Below are 20,579 nucleotides of genomic sequence, written 5' to 3' on the forward strand. Positions count from 1 at the left end.
AACTGTGTGCAATTAGTTGAAAATAAGGCTGCAATTTTTTAGTTATTAGATTTCCCTCCTTGATTGCCTCTCAGGTAAAAAGAATTATTAAAAATCATGTGGTCAGTGGAACTAAGGTAGATATGGGCTGTGTACATGTTATGCCAAAGCACTGCACATTTTGGGAACGAGAGAATAAGAAAGTCTCTGCACAAGCCTCCTTACAAGATAGCCTCAGGAATAAGGACCACAGAAGGCAGTGGAAGCAGAAGCTTGCAAAAAACAGGGTGTTTGTTCTGCATGGGTCTGACCAAGGCCCTCTGCACACATGTCATGTAGCTTGGTGGTTTTGTGGGACTCCTAACGGAGGGAGCAGGGCTGTTTCTGATGCTTTTGCCTGCTCTGGGGACCCTTTCCCTCCTAACAGGTTGCTTTATCCCCTCATCCAGGATGAGGGGAGATGCCCAGTCTTATTGTAACTTGATATGTCATGTTTGGTTGGTATGCTGGGAAGTCGGCCTTAATAATATGGGAGAATAAATTAGTTTTAAAAAACCCATGCTGTTCAGGACTCAGAAGCTAGGGGCTCTAGCAACCACGTCCCAAAAAGGATCGACTGTATACACAGGCTTAGAATACATATGTTCAGACTCAGTGCCAACTTAGCGTGTTTTCAGAACAAAACCCTAAGAGAGCAGGCCTCTGTCAAAGGGATGACAAGATGAGGAGATGGTGTGGGGCTCAGGGACTTAGCTCAGCGCTGCAATGTTTGCCTCACAAGTACAAAGCTCTCGATCAATTTTGTCCCAACACTGAAAAGGAGCAAGGGGAAGAATGACAGACAAATGTTTCCCCAGCCGCCTGTGTGGTCCGAGATGCCACTGGCAGTATGAATGACACCATCGTTTCCGGGATGAATTGCAATGGCTCTGCAGCCTGTGGGTTGGGCTACGACTTCTCAAGATGTCAACACGAGCCGTGTCAGTATGGGCTGATGAACAATTTCCAGGTATGAACTTCAAAAGGATGGATAGATAGATAGATAGATAGATAGATAGATAGATAGATAGATAGATAGATAGAAAGATAGAGTTTATCGATGTCTGCATTTTCGGAATATCAAGTCTAGTGAAGCTTTTGGATCTGCAAATGATTAAATACTGATTTGAATTAAGCAAGGAGCAGGTGATGTGGGAGGGAAAGAAGCCATGCAGGTGTTCTGTGGTGGAAACCTGTCCTTTGCAGGCACTGTTATTAGGGAGACAATAGACGAGGAGAGTCCTGTCACTCAGAGGGGAGCGCCATGCTGTTTCCTAGCTTCCAGTCAACAGTGTGAGATATCATACTGGACAGGAGAGGCACAGGCTAGGAAAAACTTGGAGTGCATTTTGTATACAGGCTTTAGAGCAGAAAAATCTAAGGCAAGAGACAGGGTGAGGAGAAATTGTGAGTGAGAAATTTGGAGAGAAATGAAGGCCAAGTAACATGGAAACGTAGGAGACAGTACGGACTAATTGTCCTATGTGCTTGGTAAGGAGAGGAAGAAGTGAATGGGCCGAGAAGTCTTCATCCATCTCATTTAACAGCCGACAGACTCAGCTGAAACCATTATTCCAAAATACAACTCAAGCTGGCAGGCTCCTCCCAAACATGTACAATCTGTTCCCAGGGTCATAGTGATGCTGGTATCATTTTTATTGTTATTCTGAGGCAAATCATGAGTGTTTCAATTATGTCAAAAAATAAAGTTATGTTTAAAGAGCAGAAGAGAAGCAAAGGTTTGGAAACACTTAGGAGAAAAGCTAATACCCTAAAAAAAAAGTCGGAAGGCAGCCACGCCTCTCCTCACACCTAGTCAGTACCACACTCTGGGGTAGAACTTCCTCCCACCAGAGCTCCAGGGAGCACAGGGGGAGATGCTATGAAAATCCTTGGGGGGAAAAACCTTCCTTCTTTAGTCTTTCCGTGTTTTCTAAATATTTTTGTGGAGGGTGGCTAGTGCTTGGTAAATAACGAAAAGAGGTCATTTCATCTTGAAAAGAGAAGTGTTACAAATTCAAGAGGGAAGCAGAGGGGAAAGCATTAGTTTATGCGTGGGAATTACAGGAAGTGAAGAAGGAATAAACTGTGTTGAAGAAGAGTTAGCTGTTCAAACCGTCTGTTGGATAAACTGCGTAATCCAAACCACTCTCTTCTCAAGGTCATGAGCATGGTGTCCGGGTTCGGCCCCCTCATCACTGCAGGGATCTTTTCGGCAACACTGTCTTCCGCCCTGGCCTCCCTTGTCAGTGCGCCCAAAGTATTCCAGGTAATACAACCGTGAAAGCGTGCACTGTCTTCCCTGCCTCCGAAACAAGCTGAAATAGCGGTTCCCACCAGCAATCACTTTCCATCATTTTCTGCAACCGTTAATGTTTGCATCTAGCTCAAGTGCTGTGCCTGCCACATAGTCAAGATCGATTCCGATAATATAAAGAATGATGAGCCGCGGTGTTAACGTGCGCCTCGGATTGTGCATCGCTTAATCTTTCCCAAATCTTCTTTTCGGAATCACCTAGAGAAAACGAGTGCACATAGATACAAATGACAAATGTCTCCTCTTTTTTCCCATTAGGCTCTGTGCAAGGACAACATCTTCAAAGGACTGCAGTTCTTCGCAAAGGGCTATGGGAAAAACAACGAGCCCCTGAGAGGGTACTTCCTCACTTTTGTGATAGCCATGGCATTCATTCTCATCGGTGTGTAGTTTTCTTGCACTACAGAAAGCCAAGGACTCTTCTGACTACTCGGCCTTTTGCTCTAGTTTGCTCGTAGTTTGAGACGTTAGCAGGTTCATGTTTAAGACTCCGTCTGGGAATGCTAGTGTTTGTCTAAGAGGGAAGTGAGACAGTTTAGTAAAGAGGACCTTTGAGGAAATGAGGGAGAATCTATCCTTCTGTTCTCTGAAGCTGAATATCAGAAGCCCATCCAGCCAAATACAACAGAACCCTTCCTTCAAGTCATCATGGCAGCTCCTGCTCTATGCTCTAGCCCGATAGCTCTAAACGGCAAGCAGAATTATGTACACCAATGTTTCCACAAATGTAGTTCCTTGACCAGCCTCTCAGAACCACTAGAGTGTCTCTGAAAGTCTAGATTTTGCAGGCCCAATTCCAGGGCTGCTGAGTTAGAATCGCTGACGATTTGGAATCTGCGTTTTACAAGCTCCTCAAGTCCCTTCCCCCCGACACCCCCCACCCCCAGACAGAATCTTTTGAAAATCACTTACACTTACCTGGCTTGTGATTTTTGTTTCCTTTCTCAATCCCAAGCAATCTAGAAGTAGCCACATGCTCTTGAAAAGAGGTATTTGTCAGCTATACAATCCTTGCTCTCCCTTAACCAAAACTAAACTAAGGGTCCTCCTTTGTATGGGAAACTTTTCGAGCAACTGTAACTTACCTGGCTTATACAATGTGTATGCAGTTGGAAAAGGGCTACATATAACTCCAGTTAAATCTGTTAGATTTTTAAGAAATTAAATAAAAATAGTTTATATGAAGTTTCCAGTAATATAACAATTGTAGTATAACCATAATATTCAAACTGTTGCCCTTTGCTGTATTTAAATGTTTTATTACATTTGTGTGTGAGTGCCTGAGTGTGTTTGTGTGACATGGTTTGGCTGAGCAAACCATTACCTACTGAGCCATCTTACCAGCCCCCTTCTTCAGCATTTAAATGGTCACACATTCCACTTTTAAAAAATGTATATATTAAATTATCTCCATTAAAACCATTGAGAAGCACATGGGTTTCCGTCCTACAGAACCTCTTGACTGTTTATATAGCAGACGAGGAATCCAGGGTCTGATGCATGAGAAACTGCTATAGAGCAGTTGTTGTTGGTGTGCTTAGCTCTTGTAGAGACAGAGGTTTGGATTGTCTATTTTCTAACTGGCAGGTTTTTCTTGAGTCTCACTCCATGGAAACCTCGGCTGTAAGTATGTATATCGTCTCAAAAGAAAAAACAAAAAATCAAAACAAAACACTAACTTCTTAAACTTTGACAGCTGCGAGCTACGTTTTCAATTTCCAGAAAAGTGGCGCTTCCGGGCCTTAGCAGCTGCTCGGCCGCCCTCTCGCTGCACACATGTCACTCGTACTGTTCTTCTCTTGCAGCCGAGCTGAATGTCATTGCCCCCATCATCTCCAACTTCTTCCTGGCCTCATATGCGCTTATTAATTTCTCCTGTTTCCATGCCTCGTATGCCAAATCTCCAGGTAAGCCTAAATGAAAACATAAGCCTAAGCAAACAGTTAGTCTCGATAAATGAAATAAGTCCGTGAAAAGTGTTCAATCTGTGTTTTTATGTTTTCTTATATCTTTGTAGGCAGCATAATCCACTTTATTTTGGTGAGTTGGGGGATGACTTCCGAAATAGAAAAGGAATCATATGAGCAATGGCCTTTTTGACCAACCGTAAAGTCAATTTTCTCCTGTGGCAATAAATTATTCATTGCAAGAGAAACCACATTTATTTCAGCAGTAGAAAAACACCACTATTTATTTCCAGGGTAAAAGTGACCACAGGAGTGGAATAAATGTATATATTTGAGACCTCCTCACTATCAATTTGTTTCCTGCCCATGGTGCAGAAGAGAAGGATGAGCGGTTCCCATAATTACCTGCTGAATGCGGGCAATGCAGATCTACTGCCGTGCCCACGCTGGGGGCATCGGTACACAACTGCGCTGTGGTCTTAAATCGTTTAAAATTCCACACCCAAGAGCTGTCTCCTAGCTCATCACCCCTCATCTCTCGTTTGCTCCCACCGTCCTTCTGACCCCTCCAGAAAGTCACCTGAGGGTCATATGACTCGCAGAAAGTTCTTCACTGTGAAGATGTTCCTCCAAGCTACTAAATAAGTATTCTTTTACGATTTGCCCTCAGCCTCAGCGTGTTGACAACGATGTTTGCAAAGACAGAGACTGAGGGGGCTGTGTCCACACAAGGCCACTGGGTTACAGAAAATAACTGAAGATGTTTAGTGTAGTGTGGTTTGTCTTTAAACACAAATCCACAATCCTGTGCCATGTTTTGCTATTAAAAAAACAAACAAACAAACAAACAAAAAAACAAGCCAGCTACAATTATCAGAAGAGTAAAAAGGAGTAATGGGAAAGAGAGAAAAGGAGAAGAAAACATATTTTTTAAAAAGTATGCAGGAAGACACCTGTAGATACACAAACCCCAAAATGACTCTCAAAATCCACCCTTCCCCTCCCCATCTACCTGACCTCCATCCTCTGTCTCTAAGAGGAAGCAGAACTAAGAACACCTGGGGCTTCTCTAATGGCGTTCCTGGAGTGCTGTTTCCACCTTGTGGCCATTGAGGGAACTGCTCCTCTAGACAGACTCCCGCTGAGTTGCAGTGACTCCAGATTTAAAGTTGCATTAACCCAGTGACCAAATGTGTCCTACAAATCAGGTTTTCCCATCCTGACTGAGCTGTTTCCTAGGCTCTTTCACTTCAGAAAACTAATAAAACATAGAAATCTGTGTGTATAGAAACTGTGACAGACACTTTAAAATGTAATGCTGTACATATTAATGTGTTGTGCCTAAGAACCACAGATAGCAAAATGTCTCCTCTTCTGTGAGATTATTGCTTATTGCTTCTGATGGAGCCAACATTGTCTTCTTAGGATAATAGTAAGGCAGGCTACCTCTATTTCTCTGTGCATGGAGCAAAAGCTAACCAGCTCTCGGAAGACAGGACATTCTTCTGCCCACCTGTTGCCAGGACACCACTTTTTCCAATGTTCCCTCTTCCCTTAGCTTCCTGATGGTGTTGATTTTAGATTCTTGAGGTTTGGTAATCTGGGAAGACAATCAGGACTCACAGGAAGCACAGAGTTGTCTGTGAGCATCTGCTTTTCAGGCACTTTCTATTTCCCAACGTTTACAGCATCATCTTTGGTACAAATACTACTTTTGTAGATCAAGGATGCAGGATCATAAAAGAAAAAACAGTTAAGACTAGGACATGGACCTAAAAACTACAATTTTATGCCAGAGGAGGATATGTTAGCTGCACTTTTATAGTACAGAGTAGTACAGTAGCATTGATGTGTGCAATTTTTCTTTATTATTTTTCCTTCCAGGATGGAGGCCTGCATATGGGATTTACAACATGTGGGTATCTCTTTTTGGAGCGATTTTGTGCTGTGCAGTCATGTTTGTCATCAACTGGTGGGCAGCTGTCATCACTTATGTCATTGAGTTATTCCTCTATATCTATGTGACTTATAAGAAGCCAGGTAAGAAAAAAAAGGCCACCTAGGATGGACTTCCATGGCTGTCTCTATCCATCCATTGGATGTTTACTGTGTAGCTTCCATGTGCTTATATGTAGTGCGTGCAAGGCAGTTCATCACAATGCTATGTTACTTAAGGACAATGATGATTAGCACTGTGGAGCTCTACACACGCTGTCTGCTCATTTAATCCTCACGGTGACGCTGCGCATTTGGTGATGGGAGGCTTGTTTTAGAGACAAAGAAATTGGAGTCCGGAGTGTTGGTCATTTACCAAAATAAGAGTCAGGGTGTGATCGAGCTGAACCCAGACCTCACAAGTGTTTCCTTCTGTCACCTTCTTCCACTGTCCTAATGAAATAAGACCCTGTCTCTCAAGGAGCTCTCAGATTCAGAGAGGCAGTTGACTATAGCACAGCATAATATATCACAACAAGAGCCGTGTAAACACGCTGCTGAGAATAGGGCAAGGCGTGAGCAAGCTCAGAGCTGTTCAAAACTCTCTCTGGGTTCATAGCTCATGTTCACAGAGCCAACTACTCTGTGTGAGTTTAGTGAATATTTGTTGAATGAACAAAGTAAGTTCCAAAGTGGCATCAGGCCATGTGGAAGTGGCTAATGGCAGGGCAGGGAATGAGGTTCCACAGAGAACAGGAGTGAATTGAAGATGCACACATAGCCTTAACAGAGATAGAGTTCTTGAAGACTCAAGAGAAGGTCCATGAGGTGTCCTGGAAGTAAGAAGGAATCTGGATACTGTGGACACTGAGGCCTGAACTTCAGCTCTTAACTTCAGAACCCAGGAGGACGGAGAGCACAGTTAGAAATATCCAGGGCTCAGAAGTCAGCATTCAGAGGCCCAGCTCCACCATTGTGTCACCGACATTATTCTGCCAGCCAGGCAGAGATGGTAACAGCTTTAGGGGACTCTGTTGTTGTTTTCATTATCACTTTATATATTGTTAACAATAGATACAATTTACAGCTGGGAAAACTGCACCCCCTTTTGATGGACAGCCATAAGTTTTGACAAACATATCCCGTCCTGTGACCATCAGAGCCAAAGTGTAGGTTTTCTCCAGTAGTGCTCAGATACCCGTGAGCTCAGGCTTGTCCTCCAGAATTTAGCCCCTAGCAGCCATTTTTCTAACTTTTGAATCATGGCATATAATCTTTATGGAAGTCTTTGAGATAGCATGAATGTTTAGATTTGTCCATACTGTAGCATGTATAAGCAATTTGTCCTTTGATATGGATGAATGGCATACTCTATATGAACATACCACAATACATCTCTTTTGTTGATTGACAGTTGATGGGCATATAACTATATTCAATTTGTGATATATATCTATATCTATATATAATTTAAGTGGATCTCTGTTTTCATTTTTGTTGAGTAAATGCCTAGGACTAAGACTGCTTATGCATGGTGTATGTGACTTTACTACCAGATTGTCTGCCAGAGTAACAGACCGTTATTTTCCACCCCAAACAGCAGTTTATAACAGTGCCCTAGCCACTCCACACCCTTGGCAACATGGAGACTTTAAAAAGCAAGTCAGTTGCTTTTAAAAGTCCTTTTAATAGAGGTGTAGTCTTAGCCACTGTTGCCTGTAGGCTTAGATTTTTCAAAATATACTTTAAGAAGGGTTCTTAAAGGCTTCAACCTACCTTCTAGTCCACCTACTAGAGGTAGAGGAAAAAAAGAAACGTTCATAGGAAACAGGAATGTGAACCTGTTTAAAAATAGTCCCTTGGTGCAATTCCAGTCTTCAATGTCAGGATATCAGCAGCAGTCCAGTTCAGTCTGAGACACCAAACATAAATCAGTAGCAGTTGCTCGATCCAGAAGAACCCACGAGGCTCCACCAACTTGGCATGAGTCTGCAAACGGGAAGAACCAGCCAGAATCCCATGAGAAATGCTTTGGCTAGTTACTGTCCTTGAAGTCATGACATGCAGAGTCCACTGAAGACCAGCAAAGCATTGCAAGGAGAACCAATGCAAGAGCATCCTCTCACTGTCTGTGGAGTTGTATTTATATTCTTTCCAAACATCACTGAAATCCTCTCGAGCTTCCCTCCCAGCAGATCACACGCCCTTTCATAAGACAATTTCCAGGAAGAAAAAAATCACATGACACAACGGAGTCTCCAAAGAAATCAGAAATTTCCACTTCAGTTCCCCAATTTGCATTTCCCAGTGACTAATGACACTGAGAATCTTACTCGCCATTCATATATCTTGTTAGGCAGCTACTTAAAACTACGCCTCTTTTTGTTGTTGTTGTTGTTGTTGTTTTCTAGCTCAGTTGTGAGGCTTCCTGGTGTATTCTGGCTCCTCTTGCAGTGTGTACTTTCTATTTTCCCCAGGCCTGTGGCTTCTATTTTTATTTCCTTGGTTGTTTTTATTAATACAAGTTCTTAACTTTTATCAGAACTAATTGATTTTTCTTTTTTCATTTGTATTTGTGTGTGTGATCTGAGGCATCTTTCCTTAACCCAAGGCCACAGACATTTAGAGCTTTTAGTAATTGATTAAGGTCTATTATCTACCATATGGAGCAGTGTAAGGTGTAGTTTCAGTGAGGTTTGTCCTTTTACATATGAATGTTGAATTGACTAATAGAGGTTTTAGCCCCAAAACAATGAATATCAGGCCAGCAATTTAGTTCACTAGGTAAAATAAGCCAATAAGTTTGCTACATAAGCTTGATGACTTGAATTCAATCATTTGAACCTATTTTAGAAGGAGAAAACCCACTCTTAAATCTTGTCCTTTCACCCTCCCCCCAAGCATGTGCTGTGAGATGCATGTGCTGTAGCATGCATGTGCTGTGGCATGCATGTGCTGTGACATGAGTGTGCTGTGGCTTGCATGTGCTGTGACATACATGTGTGTGACATGAGTGTGCTGTGGCATGCATGCTCTGTGACATGCATGTGCTGTGACATGAGTGTGCTATGACATGCATGTGCTGTGGCATGCATATGCTGTTACATGAGCGTAGTGTGGCATGCATGTTCTGTGGCATGAGTGTGCTGTGACATGCATGTGCTGTGGCATGCATATGCTGTTACATGCATGTTCTGTAACATGCTTGTACTGTGGCATGCATCTGCTGTGACATGCATGTGTTGTGGCATGTATGTGCTGTGATGTGCATGTGCTGTGGCATGCATATGCTGTTACATGAGTGTACTGTGGCATGCATGTTCTGTGGCATGAGTGTGCTGTGACATGCATGTGCTGTGACATGAGTGTGCTGTGGTATGCATGCTCTGTGACATGCATGTGTTGTGGCTTGTGTGTGTTGTGACATGCATACTGTGTCATGCATGTGTTGTGGCATATATGTGCTGTTACATGCATGTGCTGTGGGATGCATGTGCTGTGACATGAGTGTGCTGTGACATAAGTGTGATATGGCATGAATGTGCTGCAACATGCATGTGCTATGACATGCATGTGCTGTGACATGCATGTGTTGTGGCATGTATGTACCCACTCAGACTCATGCACAATAATAATAAAATCAAAGAATGGACGTCCTAAGGTCTGCTCGTCTGGTACATAGTCAACGCTTCACATCACTCTGTTCAGTCTGCAGCTAAAACCCTCACAGTCCTTACCCTGCAGAGCAAGCCCTGAAAGACTCTCATCAGATGCGGGTCTGTCAGCTCATCTCTGGCAATTCTCATCATAAAACTTAAAAGAATCCAGTTAATTTTTTAAGCTTACTGTTTCTGAGGCAGGCTCGAGTGCTGAGCTTCCTCCCTTGAAGGTTGGTTTCTGTCAGGTCAGACTCTCTAAAGAGCCTAAACTCTCCTCATTACCCCCACAAGTAAGAATTTCCAAGCTGGTCGGCAATGCCACTCAAAATATAAATATATTTCTGTGTGCACACTACTCCTGCATACAGAAATCTAAGAATTTTGTTTCTAAATTTAAGAATTTGTGAAGGCCTTGAATTTTCTGCCTACCTGGTCATAAGCAAGGTTTCTGGGGCTTCAGATTTACAGTGTGATCCTGGCTGGAAGGAAGTCTCATGCCTAAAGGTCACATGGGTGCTCATGGGCGTGTAGGACTCCCATGGGTGCTCATGGGAGGGTACAACACTCTTTCCAGGAAAGACTATGCTGTATTTCATCTAACTTGGATTCTCATCACTGCTTGTATAGGCAAGGAAGGTTGTAGAAGAGAATGGTTTATTAAACATTATTCAATGCATACAGAGAATAAAAAGGTTGATTTGGGGGAGTACCATTGCCTCCTTTGTCCGCAGATGTGAACTGGGGCTCCTCCACACAGGCTCTGTCCTATGTGAGTGCTTTAGACAACGCTCTGGAATTAACCACAGTGGAAGACCATGTGAAAAACTTCAGGTAAAGCCGGCTTTCGGGATCCCATGGTGTTTCACATTACGAGTGTCTTTCCTTAGAAGAATCAAATGCATCGGAGTGGGCACATTTCAGATATGCAAAGTCACATTTCACAACAGCAGAGGCCTGCTTTCTTGGCTGTAATCCACGCTGTTACCAAGGACAGAAATGAGTGCATTTTCCTTCTGTTCTGAGCTCTGCCCTCCAGGTGCCACAGCTGCTCACACTGCTGTGGCCTTTTCCAGGCCTAGAGACAGAAAGGCCTGAAGGAGGTGACTTCAGAGGGACATCCCCCAGGTCCTTGTGCACCTTAATCATTGGTTTTATCTACGATCAATCTGGGTCTTCATGATGTAATGAACCCCCTGCAGAGAAGTCATAATCTTAGATCTTCGTTAGTTATTTATTATTTCGGATGGTGCCTCACAACGTGGACTAGCAAGGCAGATAAATAAAAATATCAATGAGAGAGGGAGATTTGGAGCGACATATTGCACACCAAGGGAAGACAAGGGAACCCCGGGTACAGGGCTACCCTTTCCCTACTTCCTACTTTTGCTGTGATTAATTAAATGAAAAATACTAAGATGACAAGATGTAGAGTCAAGATAACTCAGGAATTCTGGTGGGAAATTCAAGAAATAATCAAGGAAGGGGTGTCTCATTTCCCTTAGTTTTCTATGCTTTTTATTTCCTTCGAGGGGTTCTGGGCTCATAAGCCTCCGGCACTGGCCAATTCTCGTGTCTTCTTTGCTTTCAGACCCCAGTGCATTGTCTTAACAGGCGGACCCATGACTAGACCCGCTCTCTTGGATATAACCCACGCCTTTACGAAGAATAGTGGCCTCTGCATCTGCTGCGAAGTCTTCGTGGTAAGAGCCACCTCATCTGAAAACAGTGCTTTCCCTCTCTGTTCACAGTGGGTAATGTTAGGTGGCACAGAAGATACCCATGGAAACAGGAAAGAGAAGAAACGGCTTGGACAGGAGTTCACCTCCTTGATTCAGGACTGGAAAAAAACAAAACAAAACAAAACAAAAAAACAAAAAATGTAACCGTGGATGTAAATAGATAGATGAAATATATTCCTAGTTTCTTAGGAGACCAACTAAAAGTGATAAATATTCTTAAATGATGGTCTTTGAGTCAAGAAGAACTGAACTGGCTCCTTAATAAAAGGAAGGCATCCGGGCTGAGCGAATCAGAACAGAGCATTAATTAGTCTACAGAAGCCAACAAGAAGGAAGCAGTCATGATGGTCTTAAATGACCATACATGGAATTCAGATGAAATGTCTGGCACTACAGATACCCCGGGGAATTGAGCTCAGTTTTCTGTGCCTTTGGCAAACAGTCAGAATCGAGCTAATTCCCTTTTGTCCACGGAACGTGTCGAGGACTAATGTCTCATTGGAGGTATTCAAAATAGATGCTAAGAAGTCAACCATAATTATTTACCAATTCTCCAAATGGGAAGAAAGCATTGAAATTAGAATAAAAAACATGTCCAGATCCTCCATACTAGCCTATGTCTGTATGCCTCCTCATGTTCCTTTCTCTCTCTCTCCTCACTCTGCCCCATGCTTTCTGTGCGTCTTTCTTAGTTGGAATCTTTACCGACATACACTTATATTACTAAATACTTACCTGTTCTTCAAAGCATTTCCCCAGTTTCTTACTTGATCCACAAGCACAAGCACGAAAGAGGCAGAAAACAAAGAAATGCTTGTTTCTATTTTACTAACTGGGAAAATGAGCCAGGAAAATAAAATCATAGACTGGGCCATCCTGACAAGAAAATGCCAACTGGGGATGGCAGAGGAGACCTGTCAGGGCGCCTCTTGTTAGGCCAGAAGGAGAAAGTCAAGGCAGTCTGACCCTGGGAGAACTGCCACAATCAAAGATCCCTAGTTACACTTCCAGGATCTGCCAAAGAACGGGTGTGAGGAGTCTTGGCCAGCCCACACTGCAGTGATGTGGCCGACTCCTTTACTATAGACCATCCTGAGAAACACTCCAACATCTTTTTAAACTTAGCATTATCCTAATGCTGTGGACATTGACCACATCTCTTTCCTATCTGCTTAGATGACAGTAACTCAAACACTCTAACTAAATACAGTTATCCAGTAGGGGGTGGAGAGAGAGCTACTGGGTGGGCACGATTGACAGGTTAAGTTATGGCCAACCATGACTCCAGAGGATTTATTAAAAACTTATCAAGAGCCTTTCTCTCTTATTATCAAGTTTAGTGCCCTGGATTAGTGGATTTCATTTTGGCCAATATAATATAGGAATCGGTTTTGATGGAATAAGCAGTTTGGGGTGTTTTCCTTCTCTAGCAATTTAGAGAAAATTTGGTTTAGCAAGAAATAAAATATCTTCAGGACTGGAGAAGTGAACAAGAAATATAAACAGTCATATAATGTCAAGGGAGAAAAGCTCTTTCACAGAGATAATAAACCCTGCTTTTAATTAACCCTTTGAGTCTTTAACTGCACAAAGGACTATGGTCCTAGAAGACCCTATCCTGCGAAGCAAGGGCCTAAGCCATGTGATCTGGTAGCTTCACGAGTGTTGGACAACACTTCACTTGTTGTGCTGATGTCTCCATGAAAGGCCCACGAGCCCTGCTCCCCAGTGCTTAAGTTCTCTTGGGATCAGAAAACAATTATTGCATCAATTAAAGCCTTCCCGGTTAGTTTCTTCCTGTAAACTCCTTAGGCTGTGGATGCATTTTTAGATTCGAGGCTCAGCTGTCAATCATCTTTCTAGGGGAACAGATGGAGAGGGATGCAGGGGGAGGCAGCATACCACTGGAAATTTTTCCCCAATGTATGCAGATGATGGTTAAGCCAGTCTTGTGGAAATGTTAAGTAGTGACAATAGAAAAGGAACCGAGCTTGTGTTTTCCACTCTAGGAAGCATTTTCCCCTGGGCCTTTGAAGCTAACAGTCAAGTTTGGAATCACTGTTTTGACATTTACTAGTGTTGATTTCCTTACACACATAGTTTAGTCTCTCTGAATAAGAAAGCACCTGTTTTAAGGTCATTGTGAGAATTATACTTGCTTTCAAGCACTGTTTTATGTCTTTCAAATACTGAATGCTGGATTAACTTTCTTTGTTATTATTGGTAATGTTGTTGATGTTATTATTGTGGTAATATGATAGTTGCTAATTCCATTCCTAAACTATGGGGTCTTCAATAAAACCCAGATACCCTCAATCCAGAGAGTAGATTGCTAGACCCCTATTCACCTAACTCATTCAGCCATTGAAGATCTCCTTTCTCTTCCTCCCTCCTCTTGTCTTTTTCTTATTCAGCCTCAAAACTTCCGATGAGGAACACTTTATGTCAGTGGGCCTCTATCAAGATCTTAATAAAGCATGGCTGTGGTGGTGCATGCCTTGACTCCCAGCATCTGCAGGCAGATCTCTGTGAGTTCGAGGCCAGCCTGATCTATAGAGGGGGTTCCAGGACAGCCAAAAGTGTTACACAGAGAAACCCTGTCTAAAAAGAAATGTTAATAAAATAATAACATGATCAAATATCAGAAGAATGAAATGATCTATGAAAGGCAGTAGGATGCATGGTGAGATGGCTCATAGGCCAAATCAGTAAAAGGGAGATATTAGCCTTCTGGTAGTTCCAACCACAGAAATAATGAAAGCAAAGTCATGAGACTCTCAATATGTAGAAGCATAAGTTGATATATAAATGCACAAATTTCTCAAAGTTTCATTGTTCAAATTGGGGGATTAATTCATGGGCTCATGTTTGGAAAGTTAATCTCTACAATGTATTAATTGGATGGTAGAATCCATTTTTGTGACATATTTGAATATTGGTAATTATGTTCCAGGATGTCTCCCCTCCTGTTAGTTTTTAACCTCCTTACATTAGCATTACAGTCTACTTTCATATTAATAAGTATGCTACAAGGACATCATAATCCCTTTTAGCCAAAAGAGATTCTACATGAAATATTTTTATGAGTTCTCAGTATGGCAAATTCAGTCATTAAAATAAATCTCTCTGACACAATTAATGTTTAATCCAGATTTTTGTAATACTAACAGACATACATTAGACTGTATTTCTTTAAATAAGCAGCACTTTCCCCAGGGGCTTACAGCCATTGCAGGGTAGCTCAGAGCTCTGACAGTCTACCATCTTTCTAGCTGTTGGTTGTTCTTCTATCTGATGGTTGTTGTCAACAGTAAATGACCCTCAATACAACATTCCTCCTCCTCCTCCTCTTCCCCCTCCTCTTCCCCCTCCTCTTCCCCCTCCTCTTCCCCCTCCTCTTCCTCTTCTTCCTCCTCTTCCTCCTCCTTCTAGTGGGTGAAAGCTAGAGTGCCCAAGAAGGGACTGGTAACTTAAATGTGCTGACATCCTGGAGGCCTGAGTGAAACTTCTCCTCTAATAGCATGTCTTTCTCTGGTCCAGGACTTCTGGTTCAATAACCATCCTCCCACTGTCTTGACCTTTTTTGTCATCATTGAAAGTTCTTGTTTTTTGACTAATACATGACAATCCAATTGGTTTTGTAATATTGCTAACTTCTAAAACATATACTGGAAAACAACTGACTATATAAAGAACATGACCCAATTTATACAGAATTTGAAAATGGAAGAGCCTGAGAGCCGAACTATTGCTACATGGTAGAAATATGTGCTATGTGTATAATTTAAAATTTTCTGATTGTCAATTAAATTGACAAAAATATTAATCAAGTTATTTTTAATAATTTCTCCTGTTTAACTCAAATATGTCCAAAATGTTATTTCAATATACAATCCATATAAATGTTAGTGATATTTATTTTACATGTATTTGTATACTAAGGCTCTCTTAATATGAACTCCATTGCAAATGCTAAATAACAACATGTGGATAGGAGCTGTTATGCTTGGCAGTGATGACCCAGCAATTGCCTTATTTGATAAATATATTTGTCCTCAGGAGAGGATGCCCATTGTATCAGGGAGTCAATCCAGAGCCACAGTTAAATCCAGCACTCTGCCTCCCAGTTCAGTTTCATTCCAGCTGCCCCAGAGCAAATACATTGTGGAATTCGCCTGGAGTTTCAGTGACATTATCAACACCCATTTACAATGATAAAAGTCAGCTGTAGGTAGGACCTAGTACTTTTCAAGCTTAGTACTAGATATCTTATTTACTTAAAATAACCATGCAGGAAATGGGGTGTTTATCCCCATGCCCAGAATAAGATTTCAGATCTGAGAGATAACCCATGAACTGCAAAGTAGACAAGCCAAGGGCTAGACAAGTTTTCTTGTATCCCAAAGTCCTTTGTTTCCTATCAAAGACCATTAAGGCTGTCATTTTAGATGCAGTGTGAGGAACCAGTAATGTCTAGGTCACCTGGAAACTTACTACAAATTCAGATGCCTAAGCCTTATTCCACACCCTCTAGGGGTTGTCCACTACATGTTATCAAGATCTCAGGGAACAGGTATGAAATCTACCACATCCAAACAAAATACAACTCTTTCTATAGACTGAAGAAAGTAGGTGCTTCACCTGTCCTGCCAACTCTAAGGCAATAACCAGAAACACCTTTTGAACTGAACTAAAACATGAGAAGAGAAGAGCGAACTTGATCTTCATGGAAGAAGGGTTGCTAGGTAAACATCGGGTCTCCAGAGTTAAACCTTGAGATCATAAGGTGCCTTAGCATCACCATGGCTCTCTCCCTCCGAATCACCGTGCCTGCCTCCTGTTCTCTGAGCTTCTCTCACTCCCCTTACATCATAGACTTGTGATCCTTGTTCCCACCAAATTCATTGAATGAGGAAGAAGCATTTAACTCGCCCAACTATAAATGTATGGATTCAGGAGAAGCATGGGATAAGGGAATTTTTAGCAATCAAAAAGCAGTGCTTAGGCACTTACAAAACTGTCAGGATCTGTAGCTTGGGTTCCCAAGAGTTCTGTCTGTTTCTTGACATTGGGATCTAGCTGAGATTTCTTTAGGATTTGTAAACACGACTCTCACTGTTGAGTCACAGGTTGGCTGTGAATTTGTCTTGAGCCTCTTTGGTCACATCCTGTTTTCCCTGTGTGCTGTCACACCCTTGGCTTTTCTTTCCACTCTTCACAGGCAGTTATTTAAGTCGGTGTTATTAAGCCTGGGCATTTGGGGGTGAACATGAGTCGTGTGAACAGTACAGGTCCTCTCCAGAAACAAGGTTCTGGACAAACTTCATTTAAGGAGGTGCCTTTGCCTCTGTCCCATCTCTTAATCTAACCGGGCTTTACTGGTAGTTTTATCACCTGGTAACAGTAGTGTGAAGTATAATAGCAGGGCTTCTAACAAATATTTCCTTGTGTCCTACAGGGACCTCGCAAGCTGTGTGTTAAAGAGATGAACAGCAGCATGGCTAAAAAACAGGCCTGGCTTATAAAGAACAAAATCAAAGCTTTTTATGCTGCAGTGGCTGCAGACTGCTTCAGGGACGGTGTCCGGAGCCTCCTTCAGGTAAGGCAGGGAGTGAGCACAGAAGTAGCATCCAGGCAGATGATGCTCCTAAAAATGATGGCTAGAATTAGGCCAGTCACAAGGCAGTGTAAGAGATCAGTGCAGCGGTCGGGGACCTCAGGATAAGCCAGCTAGAACTAAGGCCGAGGCTCTATTACCATGAACTAGGAATGATCCACCGGAAATGGAAAATCAGATGCCTTTGGCCAGCATCATTCCATCCCCATGCTCACTGAAATGTGATGGGTTCTGGTGGTTGAGGACTTTCAGACTCCTGCGTCTCGTACAAGCAGGTAGCTATGGTCCACTTTGGCATTTTTTTCTCTTTTTTCTTTTGCAAATGCCAGATTAGCAACTGCTAGACTCCACTAATAAATGCATGTGGGCCAGGGCAGAAAATCTCCCCAGCCTTGGGAATTATTTCCGGAACATTAAATAAATGTGATCGATTCTACAGCTACATGCTGAAGTCTGCAGTCTTCTATCCATCCCCGGTTCTTCCCTTTGCCCTTCCCTCTTCTACTTGTATGGTGACTATAGAAACTTGTTCTTCAGTTCTCACCTCTATAATTTGGAGAGAAAAAAAATCTTTAAAACAATTCAAGAGACTCTCCAAATGCAACATTTGTGTATTTCAAAACAGGTAGCCAGTGGCCCCAAGGATGTTAGATGGCATGGAGAAAAGCAATAAATAGTTATCTGGGAGATAAATTGGCTCTGCATTTGCAACATTCCAACCTCTTCGCAGTCGATCAGCCTTTGTAGTCTTTCTGGGACTTCTATAATACTAACCTGACTGGAAAGCTATGCCCACAGTGGCATGACTGTTATGAAAAACACCATCCACTTTCTCATTGGATTTGAAGCCTATTCTATAGAAGGGAACTCATGCCTTTTAATGCAAACCTGGTCAAGAGCCTACAGCTAGAGAGATCATAGACCCCTGAGGAGAGAGTACCCTTCTTCTTTCTCTAAATGGACCTGATGCTTATAGCCATAGACTAGTGCTGGTCCCAGCCTTCATCAGGGAAGCTTCCTTTTTGCAATCAGTGTTACCTAATGATGAGACTCGCCACTAGTTAAAGTATAAAGAATCAATTTCTGTGCCGTGCTGGGCTCTAAAAGGGTTGTCAATATTACCCCCTTCTAGGCTCATGAACACCATAGGAGTGGGGGGATAGAGAACATAAGAGTTGGGGCCGAGGTCTGGGCTGCTACAAAACAGTGTCTTCTGGATATGACATGGGCATCACACCCACAAACTCACTGCAACTGTGGTTACTTGCATAAGACTTATACAAAATCTGACCTGTGACCATTTCATTGTGCATGGGGGAGGGGCCTCATGCATCCCCACCCCTTCCAGAAGGACTATGGGCAATTCATAGGTGCTGGAGGAGGGAGGTCATTTTCTTCAGTGCTGTATTCACCAATAGGTTGACTGTATCCAGTTAGTAGCCTCACATATATTCATGTCATGCTCATGCCAGTGACCACATTTGAAACTCAGTGGGCTATGGCGATGGCCACTGAAACCGGTAGAAGCCTGTTAGGGAGAAGAGCTTCGGCAGGAGGCAAGGGGTGGAGAGGGGACAAGGGAGGATAAAAATGCTTAGATTTCAGCATAGACATGAGTACATTTGTCAAAGATTTTTAAAAAAATATTAAAATAATCATGGAAATGAAAGTAAAGAAATCTGCAAATAAATATAAAATAATGAACGCGCAGCTTCACAGGAAGCGTGTGCCAAGCGTGCAGGACAGGCTCCTGCTAGCAACCCTTGACTTCGTCCATGCCCTTCTGTTCACCACTGTGTCCCCTAGAATGGCTGCTTCTGGTAAATTCTTTAGTATATTCATGACTTGGGTGACCTCTCTTTACGCTCAGCTCTCCTTATTTTTGTCTGTCAATATCTAATTAAACTTGAAGATTCAGACTAAATGCCACCTCTCCATGAAGCTGTGCGACATCTGCTGGAACACAGGTCTCCCTTGGTACTTCCCCAACACTCTGCTGCATTTATTCACAAGTGAAAATTGCTTAGGTATAACTTGTCTCTGCCACACTATTCCAAGCTCCTACCACCAGTGCCTCAAATGTCACTCTGCAATTAATACAGGCTTGATAATATTATCACATTAAATGTGATTAACCAGAAGTCGTATCTTGTCCTCTAAAGATGACTGAAGTTTCTGAAGGACACAGTCACGCAAGAGCATTCTGTTTGGGAAGTGCAGCTCAGTCATTTTCAACAAATAATACAAGGAAAATTTCAATGGTCCTTGTATGCAGAGATCTCTGAAATGTGGATTTTTACTGTTGACGTCATTTTGGACATCACAAGTGGAAATGGGATCTGAACCACTACTATAACGTGCACATTGACAGTTAAGCCAAGCCTTGCTTGACTTTAAATTATTGAACCATTTTTTAATGAGTGTGTCAGAACTAATGCAAATGACTGCTAATTTAGCAAGGCTACACTCCTGTCATTTGAAATCCATTTACGACTAAGATAATTTAAAGCTGATCTTCCTATTTTATGCTTGGGTGCAGGCATGAAGGACATGCATTAAGATGTAATCTAATCTTCAGAACATTACTTCAGTGCTCTTTGACGTCATTTGTCACTTTCCGTAGTATTTTACCGGTATGGTAAGGATGGCTCGTGTGTTTATGTCCTCTGTTTAGGCCTCAGGCTTGGGGAGAATGAAGCCAAACACTCTCGTGATTGGATACAAAAAGAACTGGAGGAAAGCTCCCTTGTCAGAGCTGGAGAACTACGTGGGAATCATACAGTAAGTGACTGCTCGGGGACGAGCCTTTGTTTACGATGCGCTAACCAGGGCAGTATACAATCTGTACACACAAAGCTCTCTTGCCTCAGATCCAGTTGTCAGAAAACACATTCTTCCGACTACATTCTTTACCAAAGGAGGAGAAAACCCCACACCACCAATAAACACTTGGAAGGGGGTGGAGTAGCAGAGGAAGTGGGGTGGGTGATACTAGAGTCAAGAAATGCAAATGTGTAAGGCTCTGACCTAAAAGCTTATTTACTAGATTACAGGGCATATAGAGAGGAAGGGGATTTTCTTTGAAAACATTTAGAATCCAGGTTTGGCTATTTTACTAACAAACAAGGTGGAGAAAGAAATCTAAGCAAATTTCAGAACTGCATACATCCTCAGTGTCTAGTAATTGATGCAGCATCCCTGTGGTTAGCCCCCCCCCCCCCCCCCCCCCGTCTCAAACACTCAATTCAAAGGGTCAAAATGACTGAGCCTAGTCACATCAAACTGAGGAAGCCTCTGGCTCTTACAACATGTTAGCAATTGGTCTTCTCAGCAGTAAAACTCAGTGTTAACTAAGGTGGTCCAAGCTTGCACTAGTATAAAATTGAA

At 42.5% G+C, this 20,579-nt stretch overlaps 1 protein-coding gene across 8 annotated transcripts in view; it reads left to right on the forward strand.

The window, feature by feature from the left end:
* Slc12a1 (solute carrier family 12 member 1) overlaps positions 1-20,579 on the forward strand; it is a 77,562-nt gene that overhangs the window by 29,466 nt on the left and 27,517 nt on the right. For all 8 annotated transcript variants that reach the window (XM_029470805.1, XM_029470782.1, XM_021183397.2 and 5 more), the window contains 9 exons: positions 837-988; positions 2,180-2,287; positions 2,594-2,717; positions 4,141-4,242; positions 6,127-6,282; positions 10,568-10,667; positions 11,425-11,536; positions 17,034-17,174; positions 19,867-19,973. In XM_029470805.1, coding sequence (XP_029326665.1) covers positions 837-988; positions 2,180-2,287; positions 2,594-2,717; positions 4,141-4,242; positions 6,127-6,282; positions 10,568-10,667; positions 11,425-11,536; positions 17,034-17,174; positions 19,867-19,973 — 1,102 coding nt within the window. The remainder of the gene's footprint in view (positions 1-836; positions 989-2,179; positions 2,288-2,593; positions 2,718-4,140; positions 4,243-6,126; positions 6,283-10,567; positions 10,668-11,424; positions 11,537-17,033; positions 17,175-19,866; positions 19,974-20,579) is intronic.

The sequence above is a fragment of the Mus caroli genome, chromosome 2 (genome assembly GCF_900094665.2).
Source record: "Mus caroli chromosome 2, CAROLI_EIJ_v1.1, whole genome shotgun sequence".
In the NCBI taxonomy this organism is placed as follows: domain Eukaryota; kingdom Metazoa; phylum Chordata; class Mammalia; order Rodentia; family Muridae; genus Mus; species Mus caroli.